General features: G+C 35.4%; 1 protein-coding gene and 1 long non-coding RNA gene across 3 annotated transcripts in view; one reads left to right on the forward strand and one right to left on the reverse strand.

Moving 5' to 3' along the window:
• Positions 1-23,700, forward strand: part of LOC124445716 (guanine nucleotide exchange factor DBS-like) — a 47,654-nt gene continuing 23,954 nt past the window's right edge. The window contains exons 1-10 of one of the 2 annotated variants that reach the window (XM_046996462.1): positions 1-449; positions 10,151-10,225; positions 10,329-10,443; positions 10,833-10,923; positions 12,944-13,057; positions 13,528-13,644; positions 15,396-15,602; positions 18,863-19,054; positions 19,193-19,312; positions 23,440-23,631. In XM_046996462.1, the coding sequence (XP_046852418.1) occupies positions 368-449; positions 10,151-10,225; positions 10,329-10,443; positions 10,833-10,923; positions 12,944-13,057; positions 13,528-13,644; positions 15,396-15,602; positions 18,863-19,054; positions 19,193-19,312; positions 23,440-23,631 (1,305 nt within the window). In that variant the 5' untranslated portion in view covers positions 1-367. The remainder of the gene's footprint in view (positions 450-10,150; positions 10,226-10,328; positions 10,444-10,832; positions 10,924-12,943; positions 13,058-13,527; positions 13,645-15,395; positions 15,603-18,862; positions 19,055-19,192; positions 19,313-23,439; positions 23,632-23,700) is intronic. The other variant, XM_046996463.1, reaches the window with a different exon arrangement.
• On the reverse strand, positions 9,577-21,634 carry LOC124445720. The gene is made up of 3 exons (XR_006948233.1): positions 21,600-21,634; positions 14,590-14,851; positions 9,577-9,818 (listed from the first exon to the last, which is right to left on the reverse strand). It is a non-coding gene; the product is annotated as an uncharacterized LOC124445720 (long non-coding RNA).

Below are 23,700 nucleotides of genomic sequence, written 5' to 3' on the forward strand. Positions count from 1 at the left end.
AATCTTTAGCAACTGCATAGCAAAATGTCTTTTAGGTTACTACTAGGGCTTTTTATTGATATCGTTTCACTGTGGTTGACTGGGCAACGCATAATATATTGAATATGCAAATTTGTGTTAAAAGTTAATATAAAATTTTCATAACAAGTCAAAGTAAAGTAAATTTCAATTGCCTGACATTGCTTTTGAACGCCATATGATTTAGCTGAAAGATTATTGACTCTTATCGCATATCATTGGTCTTTAATACCTTATTCAGAGTTTAAGGTGCTCAATAAATGCAATATGATGAGTTCTACAATAAATTTCTTTGCTGTAAGAAACGCTTGAAAATATATGCTTCATCAGAGATACGTAGATTTTGGTTATGGATGAAAGAGAGAATTTAGCAAGCTTGGAAGATAAAGGTGATGATAACAGTTGGATATGGCACGGATTCCTAAATGAAGGTAGTTCTGAATTCCTGCTATAGCTTTTACGTTGATTTTGACTGCTTTATTAGTTTTGAAATATATTGAAAGTGAGGTGTTGAGAAGCACTATCTCGTTAATATTAAGCAGTAAGTGCAGTGATTCGAGTAAACATAGCATGAGTGTCGCTTATTTTTTACATTTGTTGCAATTTGCTGGAATTAATAAAAATGCTCTACGGTCAGTATCTGAGCGAAGAAGTCCTATGCGTTGAGTCGTTGACTGACAAACTTTCTCGTTGTATAATTGCATTACAGCTAGACGGCGTTAATTTCTTGATTTCCCGACTAATCATATATCATGCTGGACTTTAACGTCTTTATTACATTTTTGAATGTGACTATACCCAAATGGCATACAATACGAACGAACAGTCGGTTTCTAGTTTGATAAGTTCAAAGACGGCCATACATGAAACTGGTATAGTAACGAACGATTTAGTTGATGCAGTTGGAGATACTAGAGAATGTCTTTATAAACTAATACCTCAACAGAAACTCGAGTCCATTGAAACTTTCTTTGATGGAGTTTACCTAAAATCAGGCCTGTACGAGTGGTTCATGTGAATATTCTAAAGTTGGCCTTAACCGGTGACGTGGCAAGGATAAGGCGAGTAGGCGGTACAAACAAAAAGATAGTTTTTTTGCTGAGCATCGGTGGAAACGAAATTTGTACTAAAATATGGCTCTGGAGTGTGAAAGTCAATCACAACACGTGTATTTTTCATTTTTATGCAGTTTTACAAGAACTGACTTTTGCCCACTACGTGTATTAACGACGTAGTGATGATTGTATTGATGATTAATTCTATTCAAATATTTACGCACAGAATTGAAGTATTTTGATAAACATAAGCCTATACTGTTTGTGCATTTTTAAGACAGCGTGCGAACCTGTCAGCGATCTTATTCATGATCAGAGCATCTTATTCATGATCAAGCAAATTCCTCCATACCAAAAAGCACTTGACGAAAATGGATATCATTACACACTGAAATATGACCCAAACGCACTACGAAACGGAAAAACAGACTTAGAAATAACATACTCTGGTACAACCCACCATACAGCAAGAACGTCAGCACAAACATCGGCTACAAATTCATTTCACTAATTGCCAAGCACTTTCCCATAGACCACAAACTCAGAAAACTATTTAACCGCAACACAATTAAATTAAGTTACAGCTGCATGAACAATATGGAACATATTATTAATAACCATAACAAACGCATATTGAGAGAACCTGACAATACTAATGACACCATCAATGACAAAAATACACAAACTAAAACATGCAACTGCCGACAAAAACAAAACTGCCACTTAACGGAAACTGCCTACAATCATCTGTCATCTACCAAGCAACTGTTAAACGTTTGGACAATAACACAACTGAGACCTACATCGGACTTACAGAAAACGAATTTAAGACTCGACACAGGAACCACACTGCCTCTTTTCGCCACAAAAAACTAAGAAACTCCACCGAACTCAGCAAACACATATGGACACTAAAAGACAACAACATCGCTCACAATATCTCATGGAACATCATTACTCACAGCAAACCGTACAACAGCGCCAACAAAAGATGCAACCTATGCCTGAAAGAAAAATTCTTCATCACCTTCCAACCACAACTATCATCACTCAACAAACGTAACGAACTTATCTCCTCTTGTCGCCATAGACACAAGGCACTTTTATCTAATTTGTAATCGTACACTCAATATATTATGTAATTCTATCTTAATTTTTACCCTAACTTCCTCTTGTATATATAATCTAGCACATGCTTTTGTATTCATTTAATATTATCCCCTGAAGAGTGATATATATATATAAAATAAAATAAAATGGACAAGTGTTTGCTGTCGCTACTCGGAGTTTCACGCCGTAGGGCGATCTTCAGGCAACTGACAGATTATATAATATATATATATATATATAATAATAATATTATGGAGAATATTCCTGGATAAAAGAGCGCTCAATATCCTATATAATAGGAGAGCGTAAGATAAAATGAAATAAAATGGACAAGTGTTTGCTGTCGCTACTCGGAGTTTCACCCGTAGGATGATCTTCAGGCAACTGACAGATTATATGTTATTTGCTGACTATATACATCGATTAAAAGGTGTTAAGTTACATGACGGCATGCACTAAACATATCGGAACGTTTATTTAAAATGTTCTTTTTACGTCCTTTCAGGATAAGTAGCCTTTCTTCAAGCCAAACACGGCAGGTTTTTTGGTTTTTGTTCGGAGGTGGAAGTTGTTTGATGAAGTCCCATTTAATATTGTAGTTTGTTTTCTTTCAGTGTCCACGTGTATTTAGAAAGTTCTGTCTCGTTGCGGTATTTAATTACGAACATTAACGTGGACACATATTATCATAATATGCCAGGGTTACCAATTTTCAAATATTTATATATAATTATATATAAAATGAAATTCACAGATCGTCCAACCACCCACCATCAGTATTGCGCCAACTACCCACATCCATCAACAACCGAATTAACACACTCTCATCTAACAAAGACACCTTCGACAATGCCGCACCAATTTACAATCAAGCTCTTAAACAAAGCAACTTCCCACCCAACTCACCTTTAATCCATCAAACATCAATGTAAACACTACGTGCAACAGAAAACGTAACGTCACTTGGTTTAACCCACCATACAGCAAAAATGTAAAAACACACATCGCCCACGACTTCCTACAACTTATCGACAAACATTTCCCACCAAATACTATACTCTCTAAGGTATTCAACCGACACACAATACGCGTAAGCTACAGCTGCGGCGAAAACATGAAAACTTTCATAACCAGACACAACAAGACTATTTTAAAAAGACTTAACCCAGAAACAACCCAGAACAAGAACAACCCCCCAAAGAAATGTAACTGCAGACAGAAACACCTATGCCCGACAAATGGCAATTGCCTGAAACCCAAAGTGATTTACAAAGCCGACGTGACAACGACTGACAACAACGAAACAAAAACTTATACAGGTGTTACTGCATGCGCTTTTAAGACACGATATCGAAACCACACTAAATCAATTACGAACATTAAATACCGCAACGAGACAGAACTTTCTAAATACACGTGGACACTGAAAGAAAACAAACGTAACTACAACATTAAATGGGACTTCATCAAACAACTTCCACCTCCGAAAAAACCCAAAAAATCTGCCGTCTTTGCCTTGAAGAAAGGCTACTTATCCTGAAAGGACGTAAAAAGAACATTTTAAATAAACGTTCCGATATGTTTAGTGCATGCCGTCATGTAACTTAACACCTTTTAATCGATGTGTATAGTCAGCAAATAATATATAATCTGTCAGTTGCCTGAAGATCATCCTACGGGTGAAACTCCTAGTAACGACAGCAAACACTTGTCCATTTTATTTCATTTTATCTTACGCTCTCCTATTATATAGGATATTGAGCGCTCTTTTATCCAGGAATATTCTCCATAATATAATTATATATATATATATATATTGAAAATAAAATATATTTATATTATATATAATGTGCCCTCCCGGCTTTCACCATAGTGCAATGACAAATCGTTTTGAAACAATGAAGAACATTCAATTAAGTTTCTTTAAGATTTATTACCTTACTTGTGTTAGCATTCAGAATACTTATTCATTCTATCCTTTAACATTTCAGGTTTTTAGCACCTTTTGTCACTTCATTGTTTTGAAACGCTTCAAAACAATCTCCTAATTGATTCCCAACTCGTGCATAAAAATCGTACGCACTGACCAACCATAAAGTAATCTATTATTATATCCTTACTTGTTCTTGTTGTAAAACTTTGCCTTAAGATTGTAATGACGTGCGCATAAATTGCGTGTTCAATTTAATCTAGAAGATTCTTTTTTGATCAAGATGTAAACACAACAAAGCATGCACATGTAGTGTCAATAACTGCATCCCTCGTAGAATATTATGTAACTCATGGACTGGAAACTAAGCATAATTTGTCTAAAAGACACTGCAGAACGTCTACAATGTCCATCAAACTCAAAAAGAAAGGATGCAGGAGTTGGGTACTCATCATTTGCGAAAAATCTGCAACAATTTATTAAAATTGATATGTTACCAGTGAATCTAGACGTAAAAGGTCTCGATGGAGGTAATGGAATAGAAGAAACGCTGAAAGAACGCCAAGCATCATGGCATAAGTCATGTAGGGATCTTTTCAATAAAGCAAAATTGCAACGTGACCTGAAAAGAAGCTTAAGTGCGGAGAAGACAGACGAAGAACAAACATCTGAAATCGAAAAAGGAAGTCCAATTAAAGCCAGAAGAGCAAGCTTCCCTGCAGTTTCCAAGAACGAGTGCATTTTCTGTGATAAACCAGACAACTCTTCAAACCTTCGTGCAGCTTCAACCCTTGAGATAGACGGCAAGGTTAGAGAATGTGCTGTTTTGCTAAACGACAGACAACTTATAGCAAAAGTATCGAATCGTGATATGGTAGCAATGGAGGCAAAGTACCATCGTAAATGTCTTATTTCTCTCTATAATCGAGCTAGGTCAATGAAGGCTGAGACGTCAACAAACTCTGAACGTTCAGGACCAAATCTTGATGGGCTAGCGTTTGCTGAACTTATTGCTTGTATTGAAGAACGACTAGAATCAGATTGCTTAGTTTTGCTTAAGATGACGGAGCTGACAACATTTTTTAAAATGAGGTTGAAGGCATTAAGAATTGTAAGTGGATCAATTAATACTACCAGACTTAAGGAAAGAATCTTGACTGTTTTACCCAATATTACTGATCAAAGTAAAGGAAGAGACATTATACTTGTATTGAAACATGAAATTGAAAACGCTCTTAAAAGGGCAAAGGAAGAAGATTCGGAAGCATGGCATATAGCAAGAGCGGCTATGATTATAAGAAGAGATATATTTCAAACAAAGAACTCATTCAACGGAAAATTCTCCGAAGATTGTCAAAAGGATTCTGTTCCAGCACCATTAAAAGTTGTTATAGATATGATACTTAAAGGAGCCATTTCTAAACAAACAACCGGCAGAAAGAGATCCAAATCAAGCTTGCTTAACTATATCTCAACTTTTTGTTTTCAATTGCACTTCACGCGAGCGTGAAGCGTCAACACCTCATCACACTAGAGAAAAGGAATGTCCGGTACCAATATACACGTCCCTCAAAATTCATGGAACTACGAGAGATAAATCACTTATCGACGCTTTTTCCAAGTTGGGATTGTGCATCTCGTACGATCGGCTTTATCTGTTTCTTCCGACATTGCTAATTAAGTAATAGCAAGGTATGAGAGTGATGACGTTGCTTGTCCGTCGACGTTACGGAAAGGATTCTTTACAACTGCAGCAGTTGACAACATAGATCATAATCCCAGCTCCACACGTTCACAAGACTCTTTCTACGGTACAGCAATTTCGCTCGTGCAGCATCCAACAGTTCATGAAAATGGTGAGAGTAGAGAAGTAGATTTATTTGATTCGTCTATTTCTAGTTCTAAAAAAGTGTCACAGCTTCCACCATCATTTTGTCATGTCCCACCAGTGACTCTAACATGTGGTGAACTTTATGCCCCTCCACTTCATACCGTTATGCAAACTGTATCTACCACCGTCAACCAAAGGCAAGATCTAGAGGAAGACTGGCTTGAACATGTGCAACATCTCGTTTAAAAGGAAGACCGGAGTAAGGACGACACTTTTTCATGGGCAGTAAATCGAGCATCAAAAACGTCGTCAACCTCTTACGAACCGGCAATCATTACACTTCACCCAATGTTTCGGGAGGATGCTCATTCATTTGCAATGATATTATATTCAATGAATGTTATTCAATCAGCTGTTCGTCATGTCAACTACTCTCAAACCCCAGTTATCGCCGTAGACCAGCCCCTATTTGCTTTAGCCAAGCAAATTCAATGGACTCTTGTAAACAGTCATGGACAAGATAAATTTGTGGTAATATTTAGTGGCTTACAAATTGAGATGACGGCTTTTAAAGCTCTAGGAAAATGGCTTGATGGGATTGGCTGGACCGAAATTTTGGCTAAGGTATAGCTAACCAAGGTGTTGTACAGTCATTCATCGCTTGCAATCATGTGGCAAGAACAAGACGTGCCATCAAGTAAGAGCAGCCAGTCTTTACTACCTATAACTAGATGCCTATAAGGAGTATGTCACGAAAGTTGACAATGGAGAAGCTAAAGAATTCCACATTTGGAAAGAAGATATGTCAAAGGATTATCCACAGTTTTGGAACTAGAATTACTCTGTTTACAACTAGTGCGATCATTTAGACAAACTAATTTCACCTTATACTTCCAGTCAATTAAGCAACTTGTTCCGTGGATGTTTGCTTTGGACAAGGTTAATTATGCAAGATGGCTTTCTATCCATATCTGTCCATTTGTCGGAGCTTTCATTCAAACATCCTGACGTCTTTAACCAGTTCTCCAAGGGCTCGTTTGTGGTGCATAAAACGAAGAAACAGTTTTCAGCTATAGCATTAGAACATGCTCACGAGCAAGTTAATGCAGTGGTAAAGGGAGAAGGTGGTGCTGTGGGACTAACCGAAAACCTTTCAGCTTTAAGGAGATAGATGATTGCAGGTCCAGAAATTGCACGAATAATTAGGGAATTCGAGATGAGTACACATGTAGACAGTCAGCTACACCATGAGCAAACTCCATCAATTCAAAAAGAATTTTATAAAGATGTCTCAAATGTCGTCTCCAATTTTCAAGCGATGTGGAATCCTTTTGTAGAAGAGAGCGAAGACCTATTTACCATCCACACAAATGACGTGATGAACAGTTCCGTTGTTGACACGGTGAAGAATGTTGTAACCCTTTGAGAAGAACAATATCAAGCATTTGTTAAAGAAAGATTTGTTGAGAGAAGCAAGAGTATTACTGAAACGTTGAAAAGGAATAATCTGCCTTCGTTTAAAACAGGAAGAAAAAGAGTTTCGTCAAAAGATAAAGTAAAAGTACAAACTCTCAAACTAGACTGTGCTTTATTTTCAAGATTGTATACAGCCAGTCAAAATCGAAGTGGCGATCTCGATGATTTCTTTAAATATGAGAACCAACCATGGCCACTATCTCTCTCACAAGCAGGAAGTTTGCGTACTGGTAATAAAGCAGACTTTACAAAGTGTATCGCGCCCATTACCGAAGTTCAGTCACCAACTCCCGATCTTATTATTTTAGACGGAGCTGTTGTTGTTCAAATTTCACCTGGAACTTGGGAAACCTACAAAGAGTACGCACAGTTTCCTTTCATTTCTTATGTGTTAAAGCAATTTCAATTAGCTAAAACAACTGATTTAGTGTGGGATGTATACAAAGAGGATTCGCTGAAAAAAACCGCACGGGAGAAGAGAGACTTTGGTCAACGCCGCAAGGTTTCATCGACAGCACGTATCCCTACTGACTGGAAGGGCTTCCGGCGCGTAAATGCCAACAAAATGGATCTTTCCAATTTCTTGGCGCAGAAAGTTATTTCCCAGCAGATTCCAGAAGAAAGAGAAATTTACAGCACATTTGAAGAAAAGGTCTTGTGCTTCCCTAAAAGAACCGAAGTATCAATGTTGGAACCATGTAATCATGAAGAGGCTGACACACGATTGATGGTGCACGTGTTAGATGCAAGTAACTGCGTCCACCAGAGGATTGTTCTAAGAACAAATGATACTGACGTATTCATACTGGCCATTTCAATTGTGAAAAATATGAACCCTTTTTGTGTTGTTGTAGCAGTTGCCACATAAAGGGTTAATTAAAAACGTCAAAAAAGTATGAAATATTGAAGTTGAGGACGTCAAAATATTAGCACTTTTCTTTTTTAACGTCTAACAAGAAATCGATTTATCACTCCATCATCAAGCTATACAACCAATGTGGAAAGTTATGCTTTGATATTTTTCGTGCAACGCTGTTAATGAACAACTTGAGCATGGAATATGGGCAGTCCTCTCTTCCTGTCGTTATATTTAAAAAAATAGTCCTTTTCGATAAAGTCCTTTAAGACAGGACGCGCGTGGAATAATGAAAACTTTTGGTTGATCTAAGTGATCTAATGTTCTCTGTTACAGCTGGCAATGAAATGTTTGAAAACGCAAGATTTTTACCAGTGAAAGAACCGTTGTTCAAAATCCTTCAAAACAGGCCTTTAGCACGAAAAATACTCATTGGAAAAGCAATTTAGTCATATACACCCTAAGTCAAAATATGGGCCATTTTGTAAGAGCTATTAAAATTTAGGATAAGCGATGATATAGGCGAGATCTTTTAAACTTAGATTTTTTTGCGTTTGTACCTTTGAAAACCAAGTTTTATCACATTATCTCAAATTAATTAGATGCATTTCGGAAATTTGTATAAAGTACAGTATGAAATTAGCAAACCAAGTCCGAAAAATATTAATGTCGTCTTAAAACTTGCGAAAAAAATCCAAGTTATGAAGATCTCTCTTTGGCCAGCGTTTACCCCGAATTCTTTGAAATTTTGGTAGCTTGTACAATAAAGTCCATATTTTGACTCACAGTGATTAAATTTTTTCCGAGGATTATTTTTTGTTCGCAGGCCTGTTTTGAAGAACTTTTAACAACGGTTCTTTCACTGGAAAAAACTCCCGTTTTCAAAAATTCAGTGCCATGTATTCCAGAGAACTTTAAAGTATTTAGAATCATTAGATTCGGCTTCATTCCTCGTGCATCTCATTTTAGATAACTTTTTCCGCACGTCAACCTTTTTTATAGATTCTGCTTGTTCAATTAAAACTTGTGACACTAAATTTGAGTGGTTGAAGAAACAAATAAATTATTCACCGAATGTATCATGTACTACAGCATGCCTAGTTCCTCTCTATCTCACTGATCCTCTTATTAAATTAATCAAAAAGCATGACCGTTAAATTAAACACACTGGACGATACTTCATGTCACCAAAGCCTAGTAGAAGTGCTGAATCTTCAAAGTGTCTTAAAAACATTTCGAAATATTTCTTTCTTTAATTTCCTCAGCCTCATATTCGGAAAACAGACAGATGTCCTCACACCCTCATGAAATATGCTATATTTGAAAAATCAGAGGTTTATAAACATGTACATAATTGTCAGCATTTCCAAGTTATTTGTTCCTCATTAATTTGTCTGTAAATGGTATACTAGTTTAATTTAATCTTTGATCACTGTATACAATTATTGATATTTCTATCAACTGGGCCTTGTAACTAAAAGCAGCCACATTCAAATTTCAACTCCTCTGCTGAACTATGGTATTTGGCGATCTGACAACTTCCTGTAATATATTTAAAAAAATTTTAAAAATACATATAATTGCAATGTTTATTTCTGTGAAAATACAATTGTAGTTTTTGTGAAGTCTGCATATTCTACTGATCATATCATCATGACATTGAAGTACTTGGATAAAAATGTTTGCTTTTTATTTAAATATGATATGGCAGTGGCAAATTTTATCGGTTACATGGCATGTAACTTTGCACAAACTCATGCATACGATCCATGCCAGCCAATTGTCTTCCCAAAGTGTTTTTTATATTACAGTTCTGTCTTAAAACGCCTGTGCTGCAAGTTTCCTTGTTTGATTTGTATATTACTATTCCGCAGGAGATGTTGATTTTCCGAAATTGAAGACTATAGATGTTGCTCAGTTGCTGCAAGTTAAGTCGGTTTACGTTTCAGGTAATGTACACATCTGTTTACATTCACCCAAAAAATAACTGAGAAACTCCTCCTTAGTGGAAACAGGTCTGAGAAAATTATGTCAAACGTTAACGTTCTTTAGGGGGATTCGACAAGAATGGTTCTCCTTTGATCATCTTCCCACATTCACAGAAATTCGCTGATATCAGTCAGGAGGATATCGAAAAGATCTTTCATTATCTTGTTCAACGATTTGGGTAATTATTACGTTCGTTTCGAAGTTACAGAACTTTTTTTAATTATTCAATGTACTTTCATGCACTACTTTCATGCAACGCAGTTATTTTATCACAAAAAATCTGAAATAGTGCGAAAACTAACAGAGAAAATTTGGTAGATTGAATGGCATACTATATTCTCTTGCTCTTCTTTTAGCTAACATTGTGTACAAGCATAAAGCTTCCACTCTAAGTATCTGAGACTTTAGAAGGTTTTGTCCTTTTACTCATTTTCAAACAAAAAGATATACATTATAGAGCCCGTGGTGCTCATCAAGCAATGTGCATTGGAAGAAAGAAACTTTTGTTTTATTAGATTTTTATCATAAACACGCATGTCATTTTACTGATTATTCTTTGTTTTTCAGTTCGGATGAGAGAAAGAAAGGTTTCACTGCTTTAATTGATCGTCGTTCTGAGAACTGGATGTCTGTAAAACTTGTCCTTGACCGATTAAAGGTAGCAAATTTTTAGATTTGTATGTTAGATCGCTTGCCATTTACTGTACATTAATTAAGCTTTGGTTTATGAACAGACTTATGATTATTTTCACTATACAGGGTGTCGCAAAAACCGGAACTCGCATAAATTAATTATATGTTTTCGCTAAAGTGATTATGTACAATAAGGCTCGTTTCATACGTCGCATTTTAAATGTGCCGAATGCATTTAAAAAAAAGATGATGAGGCATTTTATCTCATTTTCTCATGTCTTTAATGCATTTGGCTCATGTAAAATGTGACGTTTGAAGCTGGCCTAATTTAACTAACATTCAAAACTGTTCAATAAAGATGACAGTTCTGCGCCTCTGGGATTTATTAAGGTTTGTAGAGTATTAGTTAAAGCAAAAACAATTAAAACATAAAAGTTGAAAGCATTGGCGGATCCAGGGGTGGCTAGAATAAATTCTTGAAAACATATTTCCATTTTATAATACTTTGGAGCGAATCCTATTGAGAGCAGTGGCGTAGCCAGCCCGCAAATTTCGTCCTGCTATGTTAATTTTCCTGTGTTCACTCATTGTAAAAACAAACGATTTCTAAATGAAATGAAGAATGTTAGGGGCTGATTACATGAGCCCGGGCAGCCGGGATTCAGGCAAGCGTTAAATGATTCAGGCAAATGGAAATGATTCAATACTCGTCATCAGATAAATTTTCCCGAGAAATTTCACAATATTCTGATTTAATAGCTACGCAAAACTTTTAAAATTACAATAACCAATTTGGCTTAATTTATGAATTTCAGCAGGAATGACTTGTGGCGCTTAACAAACAGTTGTAATTTTTACGCTTAAATCTTTGCCTTTTTTCAATCCCTCGAAATCCTCACTTAGCCGGGATCATGTAAACAGCGCCTGACACTACTTCAACTAAATGGAAGTCTATAGGAGAAGCAAGCTCTCAAAATGGCTGTCAGTATTTAAGAGTCCATCTGTGTCGATGATTTTCCCTTGTCAAAAACAAATATATATTACGGGAAAAATATTGAAGGTAGCTCTTCGATTGGGGGAGGCTTAGCTCCTTCATCTGAATTATTAGGGGGGCTGTAACCTCCTTATGCCCCCCCCCCCATTCTCACCACCAATGACATGTACTACCTTTTTCATTCCGCTACGTAGATGACACAATCACGGCACTACATACAGATGAGATTGATGATTTCGCACTCACATTAACAAACAGAACAGCTACATCTGACGTTTACACCTGACGTTTACTCCTCATTTGACTCTGAAGATGATAACCGCTAAGGTTGTCGAAACGTCAGTCAACATCAACAACAGCAGACCTTCTCAGACTCTACTAACTTGGACGATCTACATCACAAAACATGTAACGATACTCCCGGGCTCAAACCATTTACTTTAAACATAAATGGTGTCGCTGATTTCTTTTTAATTAAATGAAATTTGTCTGAACTACTGAGCACTTGATTTATTATCCATAAGAAGTATATCATTGATTTTAATATGACTCTCTTTTAATGACCGTCGACCGGGCGAAACTAGAGCGTTAAGTGAGGGTTGGGGTTGGTGAATATTCATCATTTATTGTATGTAGACCCTCCGTAATTATGGTATTGCAATTTAATATGCCTCTATTGATTTATTGTGAGTTTGCATTTATTGGTTGTCCTAAAGAGTTAGAGTTTCATTCTCAAATTGCATTGTACCATACTATGTATGTTTTTACTTATAGCTTCAGTTTGCTTCTAAATCTGATATTATAATTATGAATGTCTCTATTCTATAAAATGTTTATTTCATGTCAACAAAATTACTCAAGTATTTGAAAACAAACAACCATAATAAACCCAGATAACTGCGCATTTTGACTGCTCTCGAAATACTCCTCATAAACAAGTTTCGCGTGTGCATTTTCAAAATCTCTTGCCTGTTGCTTGCCTTGCAGACGATACATTTGTCATTAATAAAGTTAGGCTGAATGTAATGTTTTGATTTTTTAATTGATTTAGTTTTTGTTCACTGCCACAGCTGCCATTCAAAATGCATATGTCATCAAGCCACAAGGATTCTTTCAAAAATATTCCGAAAGCAGTTTTCGATCTAACCAATCATACAATTTTCAGGTAGGAGTTGTTGTTAGTCTAGGCACGTAGCCTGAACAATAATTGGGTAGGTGTGCGTGTGTGTGTGGGTGTGGGAGCATATTCGATGCCATCGATGTCGGCTATTTCAATGGTAATATGAGAATCGTCGTTGATCAATGTACTGCGCAAAACATGTGAAATATAGCAAGAGTAATTTTGTTTTAAAAATTCAATGAAAAAATAGCAATTTATCCCCTATTTTTGGTTGGTCAGCCATGCTTCAATTTAAGTATTGATGAATGCATTGGATTACTGGTTTTGCAAGTTTTCTAGAAAATTGACATTTTTACAAATTACTTATGCTCGATTGCTCAAGTAATTGAAACCAAGTTTTATGCAAATCAACTCTAGCCAGCTAGCAACATTGTTTGATATAATATGGGATTACAACTTTCCTGAATGTCGAGTAGAGTGATATTCCAACTTTGGGCAAATAATATGTTTTGCAGGTCACCATTTTAAATGACATCAATGTTTTGTATGAGTATGTGGACAAGAGTCAGCTGACCCCATGTCTCGGTGGCTCACTTATGTACAATCATCAAGAGTGGGTACAATACAGAACCGTAAGTTCGAAATTTTTTCCAAAAATTGTCAAAATACTTTTTAGGAATGCGAACATTCACCTCAAGTTATGCCGTATTGAAAGCGCTCATTAATAAAATTTTTGCAGCCATTTTTATTGATTTTACAGAAAATTCTTTCTGTCGAAGTCTGTTTTCTGCAAACTTACTTAAAAGTGGTATTTTCCGACTGATTTTCACAGCTTGTGATTTTCGCTGCTTTCTTTGCATTCTATTAATTGAGCCATGCTTGACACGTGTGACGTCATCATCAGTGCATATTCACAACTTGGCCAATTCAATCATTTAAAATAGACAATCTGAGGTGGCAAAGGGCATTGTGTTGCTGTATGTCCAAACTCAATGTCTCTCCCAATACTCAACAGCCTAAAGGAATCATTATCTATGTACTTCCTAACAAAGAAACAAATCCTTCAAGGCCAAGAGAGTATCTAAGTTAGATTTTCTTTGTGAGAATAGACCAGCCTTTTAGGCTAATGATGTCTCTTTTTTCCCCTTAATGTGAGACATAGTTTTAGTAGAAACCATAAAATTTTTATTGTGCATAGTTTGTGCATAGTTTTCATCATGGTTCTAATGACGTTTTGCGAGGTCGCTTTGCTGTTAAAAAATAATGAAGCTGATAAAAACGAAAAATATAAAATGAAACGCAAGGAAAGTTGCACTGTTGATCTGGGGGATATTAGGAAATCTTTTGTTGATTCTGAAATTTCGAGCTTTAATTCGTGAACATTGCATGGTTATTGTGAAAAAAAGAAATGAAAGCACCTCAGACAAGACATAAGTGGAACAAAGAAAGAAACTTTATAGACTAGAAGAATTAAATTATGACTTTGCTGTAAGTTTGTCATAAACTAAGTACATGCTTGATTCTGTCATGACTCTTGTTTCAGAAAATTGAATATGCTTTTTGATTGTTTTACTAACCTTTCTTAGCTTTTTTTCATTTTGTGTGTTTTTTTCACGTTTGCCACACCATAAGCCATTTTATAGGTGATTATAAAAATGCGATTATTCTTCAATTATGTTCAACATTTGAGAGCACTAACTGTAAAATACGTCATGAACTGGTTGGAGCATGTTGCTTGTTCTCCTCAGTCACCATAGTTCTGAGGACAGGTGTCATTTATACCAAGGTAACACTCCAATAAAGAATTCTCTCTTGCCCAACCAATTCTGTCCGGACATCCTTAGAAATATAAAATGCATGATTTATGCTGTTTTTTCATAAATTTTTATCCTCAAAAACAAACCCCACTTACTTATATCACAAACAACCGCGACTGCAACTTTTGTAATCGTTATGACGTCATCGTGAGCAAAAATGGTTGTAAAAGCATTGCATTCAAGATTTGAAGTTAAAATTTGGCTAATTCTACACAACTTATGATGGTAAAAATTGATAACATTGGTAATTACTTTGTGCGATGGTTTTACAATTTCAGTATTTAAGTAACTTTGGGAAAACAAAAATGTTCTGCTGAGATATCCATCCGGGATCTTGGTGGCCTTGTCGTCAATGTTAGAAATTTTTAGCGGTTTCGGAGTTTTTGACATTTAACGTGATTATATGAAACTCGTTGTGCATGCAGAGAATTTTTCTTTTTCTTCGATTAAAAAATAAAGTGCACTATAAGAGTTAATGACACATAGGTTTCCGGTGTAGATAGGATAATAATAAATTCCATGAAGTTGTGACTAGAATGTTTCAATAACTTTTATGGTACTTTTAGGCCATTGATAGGTTTCGTGAAAATTGCCGTGCTATCGCCTCTCGCTTGGTAACTTTAAAGCAGATATTCGATAAGACAAATTTCTCTATATCTGATAACCAAGAGACAGAGCACATGCTAGATGTTCATGGTCAAATGTGGATTGATGTTCGTGACGACATTGATAATGCACTTATGACGGGCAAAACGCAGCTAAAATGCATGAAGGTATATTAACACTCAGTGATTTGGTTTGCTTTTTGTGGAATTTGTTTCATTACTATCTTTTGATTCTTTTCAATTGAGATTACGAATAAAAACTTGCCAAACACGAGTTTGGAGCTAAATACATAAAATATCAAAGTGTAATTATCTGGATTTTGAATTAGCTATCTATACGATAAATTGTTGACAAGGCAAGCATTCTATTCATAGAGAAACATATAGCAATCATTTTGAATATATATTAAAGCGAATTCAACGAAAAGCCGCAAGTTATTCATTGATTAAAATTTGAATGAAATAAGCACGTACTTGTTTAGTTTCAACATTTCATTGCTGAAAATACTGTGCTATTTTATAACATGCAGTTGGTCTCCAAAATTGTTTCCTGTATTTGCAACAACATTCGGAATGTAGCTTAGGTATAGTTCTTTAAAAGATTGTAGAAATTGTTTGGTTTAGTACTTCTTACTTGAGGAATAATCAACTATGGAGGAGAATTAGTATGAATACCATCCAGTTGGTTTGTAACAAATGCTTTTAACTTAATATAATTAACAATTATCTGTTGAGGTTGAGTAAGATTATCAAGAAGCATTCAGACTGAAGTCAATGTTATCTTCGAAGCGTATTATTTATTATATAATTATAAACGCTGAAGCTTTCATACTATTTTTGTAAGGAAGTTATAAAGTTTTTTGTGCTACACATTAAATGATTTTTGCGGTTTGTTTCGCTTTTTTTCGTAGCTAAATAATCTTTAAAAAGTCTACAGACTGTCAGTACAACTTTTTCCGCGTGTTTTTTACTTCTTTATTCCCATTGATTTAAGCAAAAATTTGAGAATGTTGCTCGAGTGAATAAAAACGGTGCAAAATTCTGGCATTCGTGCGTTTTTCATAACAATCGCTTAATTCCCGCGTGTTTGGATCAGGAGACCATCTAAATTCGGAAACCATTTTAGTGCATGTTTAATATAAATTAACATCAGCTAAACGCGTGCTCTGACTGTTCTATGCCCGTGTTTGGATCAAGTCATCCAAACACGAAAATTATGTTGTCGTCAGTACGCTGTCATGAGAATTTTCAACATATCGGAAAACAAAGACGATTTTTTGCCTAAATTGACTTGAAGTGCATTTCTAACCAAGTAAATGCACACTTAAATCAAGATTGGTAATTTTTCCAAAGTATTCATTTCAATAACCTTGCTGTAATTTTACTTTTTCGTGGTTTTGACTTCGTTCTTTACTAAATTTTCCGGCTTTGTTCTCTTGAGAGAATTTAGCTTCCATATTTCCGCTTGTTTAAATAAAGCCTACAGCACTGCCCTTTTGTTGTTATGTTATAAACCATTTAATAAACGGTTTCGGGTGTTTAGATCGCCTGATCCCAACACATGGGAGTGTTGTTTGAGGTAAGAAAAGCGGTGCAATTGGTGAAAAGGGGTGCAAAACTCGTGTTTGGCGCGTGTTTCGCGCACTTGTCTTAACTATCCTTTATTCCCGCGTGTTTGGATCAGGCCATCTAAAAGAGTAACCGTTTGGTAAATGTTTAAATGAAGTATTATTTACTATTTCAAAGTTTGAAGATTATATATTGATTTGAGAATTAAAATATAACTGTTTTTTACGACGTCTAATGAACTGAAAGTACAAAAATTTTCCCGAAAGTTGCTTGGAACTTTGTTGATCAGGGGCCAGTTGCACGAAGGCCGAATAGCGCTGTCCACTGGATAGAAAAATTTTTTAAACGTTCATAAAATCTCTTAGAAGAAAAAATATACAATTTGAACTGTGTAATTACTGAAATAAAATATTGTTTCGAAGATTACAAACTTTCTTTGTCGTAAGAAAAAAAATAAACACCTTTTTTACGAGTTTTAAAATTTTTGCTATCCAATGGATAACGCTATCCAGGCTTCGTGCAACCGGCCCCTGCTAATCAAAATATTCATATTTTCAATTGGCCATTGAGTTAACCAGTAAAATTATGTAAATGTTCCTTTATAACAACGTGATAAACTGATCAAGTTCAACAAGTTAAATGTTAAAATAGCAAAATATTTGTTGCAGTAAAACGCACTCTCTGTACACTTACAGCATTATATGCGTGTGACTGAGCTACCTACACCAATGGAAAATATAGCAAATACGAGTGTTTTTTGAAGGAATTTATTTTATTTAAAGTTGGACTTAAGAGGATGAAATTTTAAGTTCAAATAAAAAATGTGTCCCAAATTGACCTTTTCAAGCAGAAGTCGGAATAAATCGGAATAAATCGGAAAATTCAAGGTCTACATTCATAGTGACGTCGAGGTACCACCATATTTGGAAAGAAAAAATTTTGGCGATTAATTTATTTTATTATATGGCAAGCGTCACTTCTGGCAAAATGGCGCGCTTTGATTGGTTCAGAAACATTTTTGCCGCTCCATTATTTTCCCGTAATCGATTACGGTCCAAAACGCGTAATTTTACAGTCAAATGTAAACAAACTTCGTAAAGCAAACCGCAAAACGCAAAAAAAAACAAAAAAAAACATGTTAGCAAATGTGAGTAGAAGGAAAAACTCTCGGAAAACAGATACAATTTTAAACGATTTCATTTTTCTGAAAAAAAATGAGGAAAGTGAAAGGCCACCCGTACAAAACAGCAGAGACGAGAAAGAAAGCGAGCTTCGTCTGTCTTTTTGTATAAAGCTCGCCCCACGGGATCGGTCTGTACAAAAAGACCTTCCTCCAATATTTCTCCGTAAAGACCTAAAGCTTTGTTATTAAGGGCTTAATCAAAATCATAAATGTTATCTACGAACTTATGGGGTCGAAATATTGTCTATTAGCGATTATGCTTTAGATTGTCATAATGTTTAGATAGATAATAAGGGTTGCGGTAGCGGCTGGCATTAATACTAGTGTACTCATTACATTTATGTTTGAACCAAGGGATCATATACACTACAATTTTCAAACTGCTCAAAAACACACATTTTTGGCTGACACACATTTTCTTAAGTCTTTCCGCCATCTTGTTTACATAACTGTGCGTGTTATAGTACGTGTTATCGTCATGGTTTTTTCGCGGATTATCTGCGGATTATGTATGTAATGGAGTGATTAGAACCAAGTATTCTGGAATGTCCTTTTTAATAGGACGGGAGTTTGCTATGATCTTCGCCTTGCACTTACATTTAGGCGTTACTCATGTTATCTCACAGTTAAATATATGTAAATTATCTCACAATTTAATATGTAAATTATCTCATAGGGTGACGAAGATTTGCTTGAGAGGCAAATGTCTTCTTGCTTGGCAATCTCACAAACCAGTGTTGCCGATTTACAACAGTTAGTTGACGAAATGTCTCGAGTTAAGGACAAGTTTGAGCAAGAGTGGACGTACCATCAAAAATGTGTTGTTCAATCTTTGCAATACAACTTTTTTGAGACAGAGTTTGTGGAGGTTAGTTATGGTAGCAACTAAACAAATAGATGATGATGCAAATGTTTTCTGGATCTTCGTTGCTGTTTTTGAGGATATTTTTAATTTATTAACGTTTAATGATCACTTTAATTTATCACATTTGCTCATGGCGAATAGATAAAAAATTTGCTTGTGGATGCGCAGAAGAAACTTTCGAGAATGAAAGAGCTTGGTGATTCGGTCACCGCGGCAAAGAAATTGAAGATTGACACAGAATCTCTCAAGGATGAAACAAAGGTTTGAATTTTTCTTTAATAATTGAAGGTTGCATGATTCAACGTATGATACAAGCTTGTACGAAGGGCAACGCTAAAGAATACTTAACAGTAACTTAACTGTTATTTGATGAGGTTGAGTATGATTGCAAGAATTATTAAGACCGACTGACCGAGGTTAATGTTTACTGCCAAAGAGAAGCTGAAGCGGAAAACGTTGACCAAGGTGTGAAAATTTTTGATATCATGTGAAAGCTAAATCCCATAGTTGTTTTATCAAACAATTATAAATGTAGAAGCTTTCAAACTATTTTGTGCGGAACCCATCAAGTTTTATGTACCCATCAAGGACACAATTTAAAATCACAGCGTTTACTTTTCCAGTCATTATCAGTTGGCTTCCCTATAGTTACAGATTTGTCACCCGGCAACCATAGGGTGAAGGTGAATATACACAAACTTTATTACTCTACTCTAAGGTGCCGTGGTTAACTTTTTTCCATGATTAAGCAAGTTGTATTTTTGTATCAGTCTTGTATGAGGACATGTTAAATATAAAAACTGATCACGGGAAAGTTTATAAAACTTAAATTTTTTCAAGCTAAAAATTTTCAAGGTTTTATTTTTGTTTCACAACGCAACAGTTTATTATCTATTAAAACTAAAATTATGTGTAATAATTGTAATAAATGATTTTCAATATTTTTTTCATGGATTCGCTCCATTTTTGGTCCATATTGGGGATGATTTTGCCGTGCATGCAAACATTTTGATAGTTTTGAGAAATGTAACACAAACTTCACATACTACTATCTTTAGCCATAAGAATTAACACTGTACATGTATATTGGTATCCATGGCAATATTAATGGTAGTGCCCACTGGTAGTGCCTGAATCCGTTTGAAGGACTGGTTTGGCGGAATTTACTTCAATGTCCTCGGTCTCAAATTCACTATCACTTTGAGGATATTTTAAGTATTTGTGCTTGCGAAAATGTATACTATTTACATACTCATCTATCTAAGCATGAGATGTTTTTTTATCAACAACAAACTTATCCATGCTGTTGTCCAAAAATTTGTATGTCACTAATGTCAGACATCAGAATTGTTTTATATTAGGAAATTTACAATATAAATATCGAAGTAGTCGAATTGCATTTACTGTTAAATGAAATGTAGTGTTGTACCTGAAGCTGAAATAATCTGTGTTTAAGTCTATAAATTTAGATTGTCTCTGTCCTGTCCATTCAAATACAATTCGTTGTTGAATGTTGATAATCGCTCACGCTTCTTATTCTATTAAAGAACTTAAATAGTTGGAATGTTACTAAACTATACAAAAAAAGATAATAGCATAATACTTGATCCAAAAACTATAAACAATAATGACCTTACGTAACAATATTTGAATATTAACCTTCCACTACTATACTCTTCCTTGTTAACGAGACAAGTCTACTCAAAAGTAGAGAGTCTTGCGTCACATGTCACGGGCTTGTGACCGATATAGCAGAGTTACAATTCGAAAGGTATATCATAGATTAATCAACTGAATATTCCTGTTTATTTAACATTGGCACAGTGGCGTGCGGTGACCGAATTTAATAGGCAAGCGCTGGGGGTGAGGTTCGCGGCAAGCCGGGGGCATGCTCCCCCAGAAAATTTTTGGATTTTGAAGGCTACTGGAGCGCATTTCCCGCGATTTCTGGGAGTACTTTGTCGATAAAAATGTATCTGTCGTGACTGAAACAGTATTGAAAAAATCTACGCAAAAGGAAGCTCTTGTCAATATCATAATCTTGTATTACATGCTACAGATAATATCTTCTACACACATAAATTGCAAGACAATAGGCGCGAAATGTATTGTAGCAGTCGTGATTATAACAATTAAGAACAGCCAGTTTCGCGCACAAAATTGGCACGGTGTGTTACAAACTGAGGCCATGGCGTTGTTTAATGTTTATATTTTGGTATAATGACGTCATGGCAACGTGTTCTCCCGTTCTTCAAAATGTGTCTGGCACTGACTCGTACGTTTCAGAATATCGGAGAGTCGTGTTTATTATTTAGTATCTTGTACCTTTTATTTTTAGTCATTAATTTACGAATTCAACGACACAAGACTGACAAGAGCATAGTGTTTTGGTCATAATGCTAGTCATACTTTACCACAACACACGTTTGCGTGCATTTCGATATCTCTGCAGACTGCGGCCCCTGCTTGTTTACGCACATTGTGCGCAGAAAATAATAAAATAACCAGTAAAGCACCTACTACTTTATATTAGAAATCAGAACATTACCTTTCGCTCTCAGTCATCTTTTAATAAACGATAACATTAACGGCGTGAATAATTCGGATGTCCAATGTGTTGAATATACGAATATTATTCGTGCGCTGATATGTGTTTAAAATTGCGAGCGTACAAGACTGTTCACCAATCGCTATCAAGCGGCGCCCTTAGAAGCGCCGCTTGCCTTTTCTCGATATTCCTCGAAGAAGAAGCCTCCAAATCTAGATTAACGCATGCGCAAATGTTCAAATTGAGCTCCGAAGGCAAGCGCGCTTGCCTTGGTTAATAAATAAGAAATTTTTAAGGTGTATTTAATCCACTTGACTCATCTTACAAGTGTAGCAAAGTGAAACCGAAAACCACGACAGTAAATCGCGTATAAATAGCAAGCATTTCAACTGTAAAGACAATTTAGACAAAAGATTACAGTGACATTGTTTAGAACCGAAAATTTTAAACTGATTTTGCTCAGAGATTGATCCAAAAATTTTTTGTTCGGTAAAATGCTTAGGCAAGCGGCGCTTGCCTACGCTTGCATGACCGCACGCCACTGCATTGGTATTAGATTCATTCTTTTCCTGTGGGAAGCGTGATGCTTTCACTGAAGGGTCATGATGTATTGTCTAACATTAACACCGGATTATGTTACTATATTTTTAATATGGAATTCGAGCTTTGTCCATATGAACTGTTTAACATGCTTGCACAAAAACAAACAGTAATATTCAGTTTATTAGTCTAAGTCACCTTTTAACTCTGCTATACGGGTCACAAGCCAGGGACTTAATTTGTAAGGCAAGATCTCTACTTTTGAGTAGACTTGTCTCGTTAACAAGGAAGAGTAGTGGAAGGTTTATATTGAAATGTTGTTAGATAGGGTCATTATTGTTTATAGTTGTTGGATATAGCATTGTGCTATTTTTTGGATTATTAAAGAAGTATTGTTGATGCACTTAGCTGCATTATATTCATATAACTAGAGTCAAATGATGAAGCATATGGTTTAGCGCATTTTACTAATAAGCACATTGGGCCTCTACCTCTACATATCTACCTTACATATCTACCTCTGCAGGGTAGAGCAATAGGAAAAAAGAATAGATCACATTCTAATTCTTTTTCTAGAGGAAACATATTTCATTAACAAGGACACATTTTTAATTTACAAGGACACAAAGTGTGTAAAAACACACTTCTTTTAATGCCTTCAAATATTGGGCTAGATTCTGCCATTTGCTTTTTGTCATTACAGTTGTCAAATAAAAACTACGCTACCTACAAATAATTAATCAAAACATTGAGAATTATGTAAAGGCTTTTAGCCAACCACAATCCAGATTACACCAACATTCTTTATAAAATGCAAACAATAAAACGTGTGCAGTGATTGGTCTACAGCTGTGTTTGCATTTGGTTGTGCAAATCGATTTGAGCTCAACTAATCAAATCAATCAGTCAATGAAAGAGAATTTGCAAATCGATCATGAAAAGTTGCAAATCAATCAATCATCATGGCATGCACTCATCTGCTCTCGACTAAGCAAACACAGTAAACATTTTTTATTTCTTAAATAATAAATGTCTTTATTTAGACAATATTAGAAATGAATATGACGTTAAAATTGGTGAAGATGAAAAATTGCCCATTTCCGTTGCATTGTTGTTTTCTAGCTATAAAAGCATTCTTTTCCTACGAAAATTTTGCGCGCTGAAAACGTGTAAACTCCGTGTAAAAACATTACAATATTATGTTTTTGTGTTCGCCTTGTCATTTTTTCATGTTATTGTTTTTTTTTTAAATTTGTGTACCACAATTATTTGAAATACTTAAATGAACAATTTCTTTTAGGGTGTTGCAGAAAAACTGAAGGATATGTGCGAGAGAGGTGAAGTAATGATAAAAAAGGACAACTATCACTCGAACAGTATAAAGCTCAAATGTAGCGAACTTGAAGATTTAAACAAAGATTTTGAAAAGAAACTTGAAGAACGGATGCATACTTTAAATAAATCAGCCGAAGTTCACGAATGTTTAACTCAGGTAAAGTGGTAAACCATGGTTTAAGACAAGAACGTTCAGAGTATTGGTGATAACAAGTGCTTTCACATA

This window comes from Xenia sp. Carnegie-2017, unplaced genomic scaffold (genome assembly GCF_021976095.1).
Source record: "Xenia sp. Carnegie-2017 unplaced genomic scaffold, XeniaSp_v1 HiC_scaffold_22, whole genome shotgun sequence".
NCBI lineage: Eukaryota > Metazoa > Cnidaria > Anthozoa > Malacalcyonacea > Xeniidae > Xenia > Xenia sp. Carnegie-2017.